Here is a 4744-nt window from a genome sequence, read left to right as displayed (position 1 = left end):
TGTTGTTATTACCTTTACTCTCCAGTTCTAATTTCTTCTTCTTAGCCCAGGCATTGTGGTAGTTTTCAGCCAACTGTTCAGCCATGGCCTAAAGAAAAGACAACAAAGGGAAAAATGAGCATTGATGTAAGGCATTGACATGATTGCATAATGTACCAACTCTTAAGACAAATACGCAATACTTGTTTACATGCAAGAATATGAATATGATTTGGATTTTCCTGGGGCACCACACAATGTGAATACATCTTTGCTTTACACAAGAAAAAGTTACATCAAGTCCAGTTTTATTACATCTGCAAATCCTGGAGCAGGATTAAATCAGAAACAATGAACAACAGTTAATATTTTTCCAACTTACACACTGGTCCCACGACAAGGTGATACTGCTCATGTCCATAGGTTTGGGGCTGAAGGTTGATGCTCCTTCAAAAGACAACTAGAGCAGATGACAAATAGCTGATTACTTAAAAGAAAAATGGATTAGCTGTAAATGTAATTGTTTTTAGAAGGACAAATGTGATCAGTGCCCCGAGGCTCAGTGAATGTGGTCTTTGAGTGCATATACCTGTCCAGACTGAGAGACCTTGGGTGCACAGGCATGCATGCCGAATGCATCTCCAGCTTTAGTCCTCTCTATGGTCCAACCGAAGGCCAGCATACTCTTCATGGTCTCTTTGATGGCCCAGCGGTATGCGTCCTTCTCCTGGAAAACCCCAAAATATATAAACCATCATCTCAAACTGAACTTAGCAGGTCATCAAAGGACAGCAGAAGAGCAAAACTCGCTTGAACTATGTTGCTATTTCAAAAACTTAGAACAAACTGTGCCCACTCAACGCGGCAAGTTTTGTAATGAAGGCAGTGGTGTAACAATTCAAAAACCACGAAGCGAAGCATTTTAATCTTTCATATTACATACACCACATTTGGTATGCAAGTGCCTCTGGGATCCGTCAGTTCACCACTTTCATTATTGAAGAACATTTGTACACACACACCATAAAAACTGACTTCTCAGTCTACCTTCTCAGCCAGAGCCCTGTACGGCTTGAGGAGAGGGTGAACCTTGGTGTTCTCACAAAGCTGCTCCCCGTGAACCCAGCCGTTGGCAAACTGACAGAGATAACACAGAGATTCACCGCAAACCATGTATTAGGAAATATGCAGACATCATCATATTAACTCAAGCACACACCACACAGACATACGTTTGACATTGTCAGAGAGACAAATTATCTTTGAGATATATTCGTAAGTGGTTCAGTCTCGGCCAGGACTGCGACTATCAACTCTATTCTGTCAACTTTAACAGGTCATTCAGATTTGAAGTATAATTACCTTGTCCAGTGACCACTTCTCATGAGTATGCTCTGCATACTTGTTCACTACAAGCTCCAGTCTCTCTGGCACAGACACACTAGTACAGAGGGAGAAATAATACATGATTTTGTTTTATAGCACATTAACACACCTGATTGGAACAAGCTACTCTGTGCCAAAGTTAATTCTATCTACCAAATTAGAGCTTAAACTTGTCTTTAAGCAGCACAGGGAGCTTTCAAGACATACATATATTTCTTGTCAATAATCGATATCCCTGGTCTGTGTCTTACCTGGAGGTATTTACAGGTTGGGGGTCAAAGTGTCCATCTGTGTCCATTAAGTGTTTTTTCTCCATTTGAGACAAACAGCTTGGGTCCATATGGTCAGGAGGCAGGGCTCTGGCCACAGCAGCCAGGCACTGCACACACAGCCTAAATAACAGAGGCTCATAGGGCTTCAAAGTGGGAGAAGGAAGTGGGTGTAGGAAACAAGGCACAGAGGGAAAGGAGCAAAAGACAGAATACAATAAAGCATGAGACTGTGGAGGATGGACAGTTACATCACATAAAAATATAGAGAGAACAAAATTGGAATTATTCAAGACATTTCAAAGTCTAATGGAACCAGCCTGTCATCTTACTCTAAAATCTGTGAAACTTGGAGAAATTGTCTCCATCCACCACATTATTCTGACTGCCATAAAAGGGAACAGCACATTGGGAGATCAAGTTAGGACAGAACACTGAAGAACTATCTTTATATGGACTGCAGTAACCCTGTTACACAGAATGTTTATAATAAGCTGGTCGGTGATCATCCGATTTCTCCCAACCTACTCCAACTACTAATCAAATGAAGTTTGGCATATTGAAAAACAGACATTTAATTTCAAATTTGCAATAGCAGAGAAAACCCTTTAAACTGAGCACACTAGTTTATTTAATTCTATTTATCAATTGAATTACTTTGGAAAAAACATATAAACACATACTCCACTGCAAACACACCTCTTCCAGTGAAGTCTGTTTAAATTCACATATGCTAAAACATGTCATGTAAGTGGTCAGAAAATCCCATTTCACCAACTAAAATGTACATGATGAGTTTCTGGTTTGCATGATGTTATACAATGAGGTCACAGCAAAATGGTAATAACACCTTTTTTTTTTTTGCATTGATTTAAATGCAAAGCAGGATGCAAACATACAGTCAGATCCACAAGTCCTTGGACAGTGACACAATTGTCATAATTTTGCCTCTATACAGCATCACAATGGATTTGAAATGAAGCAATCAAGATGTGACTGAGGCACAGACTCCTATAATTGAAGCAGGTTTAACAAAAACATTGCATCGCCAGTTTAGGAATAATAGCCTTTTTTTTTTTAAAGTCCCTCTGTTTTCATAGACTCCAAAGTAATTGGACGAGCTAATGGAGGTGTAAAGAGGCAAAATGACACAAATTGTGTCACTGTCCAAAACAAACATGTTTCAGACAGTGTACTCCATCCCACACATTTGCTCATGTAGTCAGTTGTCCTTTCTATACAGTCTAACTCAAACATGTTTCCACCTTAAGTTTTGTTATAATGAAACTACAGTAAGCATAATAAATAAAAAGGGCAACTGAAAAGCTGTGCACATTGGTTGCAGTAACACAGTTAGCTATACTATATGTACTGAGGGCTCAGCTTGTGAGTCTGTTTGATGAGGGTCACAAGAGAAGCTGGAATAACCCCATGAACTTATTACTTTGATGTTTTCCTGCGCTGAATCACTCAGATAAGAGATAGTCAGAAATATTTTGGTGCGTGCCCTAAGTAAGCTGAGAAGCAGACTGACTTGTTGATTTCGTCTCTCACATTTCCAACAAGTCCGTTCAAGAGCGATACGAAGGTTCATACCAAGATATGAAAAATTTAGACTTAATCTCAAGTGTGGTACATCTCCCTCCACTCAGGTTCTCCCAGCACACTGAGGGAGAACATCAGAAATGCATTTTGCCATTTGTCCTGAAATAGACTTTGAGGAGGACGGAAAAAGAAAAGAGGTGAGAAATCAATGGAAGGATTACTGTGAAGAAAACAAACATTTTCTCTCATTTTCTGCAACCATTTCGGTGCTCCAAGGAAATGATATTCCAATTTCAAAGGATTTTAGTATCATATCAAGATTGAAACAGGTATTTAATATGGTTTACCTTCTTTGCCAAGGCCTTAAACACCCCCCAGAACAACTTTCTGGACAGGTGCAGCTCCTCTTCAGAGGCCAAACCCTGGTCGCCCTGCCCGGCAGCTTGGGAGTAGTACCTCCACCTCTGCTCGTAGTGACTGGTCAGCAGCTGGTAGATTTAAGTAATGATCAGTCGACAAAATCAGTCATTCTGGACTGGTGTTTTAATATATTTTCACCTATGTATCTACCTTTAGTGACATTTTGCTGTGGTCTGAGAGATGGAGAACATCAAAGACAAGCCGTCGGAGAAGAGGCTGCATCATGGATGGTTGGAGTTTACTGAGGACACCAATGGGTGAAGAATTAGTCACAGGAGCAGATACACTCCACTTTCAACAAAACACACACGCGCACACACACAGAATGAATGTTTTGACTGATTATCACATCTTGGAAGAATGACACATATAATTCAGCAGATGCCATGGGCAAGATGTTAATTAATTTGTTAGCATGTTGATTAAATTTGGTAAATTATGTCTGAATTGGGAAAAACAGGCTTCGCAGTGATTCATTAAATATAATGAGTGGGAATAAGAGTGCACTGTTGTGTCTGGATCAGTTAATTTGTTGGTGTTTCTCATTTGTCTTCTCAGTGTAAGATTTTGTCAAACAGCAGAATGAGAATGAGTTCGGTGGATTTGGGGAAGTGATGGCGAAATAAATCGTGAATTAAGAGAAGAATACAGATGATGCAGCAAACCAAAAAATAACGCTCCGATAGCTGGTTCCATTTTGGATGCTGTTATAAATAAAAGTGGTGGACCTAACAACTGCAAAAACAAGTATTTGCAAAACAGTACCCAGGGGAGAATCCCATCTTTTGTTGAAATATCTAGTATCTAATACTAAGATATCTTAAACGCTGTGCAACTAGTGTTGAGCTATGCTATATTAAACAGTGTTTGTTGCCCTTGAACTCCAACACTATTCATTGCTGCATCCTACTAGTTAAAAGACCTTACCTGCACAAAGCTAACAAACAATCTTCAGTAGTGTCTCTCTGAGCCTTGGTCAAGCTTAGAGCCCTTGAGAGGCGATAGACTGCCTGGATGAGAGAATCAACCAGAAAGATATGATCCTCTAAGCCAAGGAAGAGAGCTGAACACTTGGTAAGCAGGGGGAGAACAGCTGTGCACAAGTATCTATTGAGGGCCAGGGCCATATCAGTGGATCCTAAGTC

The 4744-nt window shown here is 40.1% G+C and overlaps 1 protein-coding gene across 1 annotated transcript in view; it reads right to left on the bottom strand.

The window, feature by feature from the left end:
* LOC103356321 (ryanodine receptor 2) overlaps positions 1-4744 on the bottom strand; it is a 64882-nt gene that overhangs the window by 30836 nt on the left and 29302 nt on the right. Inside the window, exons 51-59 of the mRNA XM_008280426.1 lie at positions 4527-4744; positions 3750-3840; positions 3527-3667; positions 1617-1771; positions 1342-1420; positions 1027-1116; positions 569-706; positions 362-439; positions 13-88 (exon numbers count right to left, since the gene is read on the bottom strand). The exon at positions 4527-4744 is cut by the window's right edge and continues 1 nt beyond it. Of these exons, the coding sequence (XP_008278648.1) occupies positions 13-88; positions 362-439; positions 569-706; positions 1027-1116; positions 1342-1420; positions 1617-1771; positions 3527-3667; positions 3750-3840; positions 4527-4744 (1066 nt within the window). The remainder of the gene's footprint in view (positions 1-12; positions 89-361; positions 440-568; positions 707-1026; positions 1117-1341; positions 1421-1616; positions 1772-3526; positions 3668-3749; positions 3841-4526) is intronic.

Source organism: Stegastes partitus, unplaced genomic scaffold, assembly GCF_000690725.1.
Source record: "Stegastes partitus isolate 25-593 unplaced genomic scaffold, Stegastes_partitus-1.0.2 Scaffold192, whole genome shotgun sequence".
NCBI classification, from domain to species: domain Eukaryota; kingdom Metazoa; phylum Chordata; class Actinopteri; family Pomacentridae; genus Stegastes; species Stegastes partitus.
This window is presented reverse-complemented; position numbering and strand designations above follow the sequence as displayed.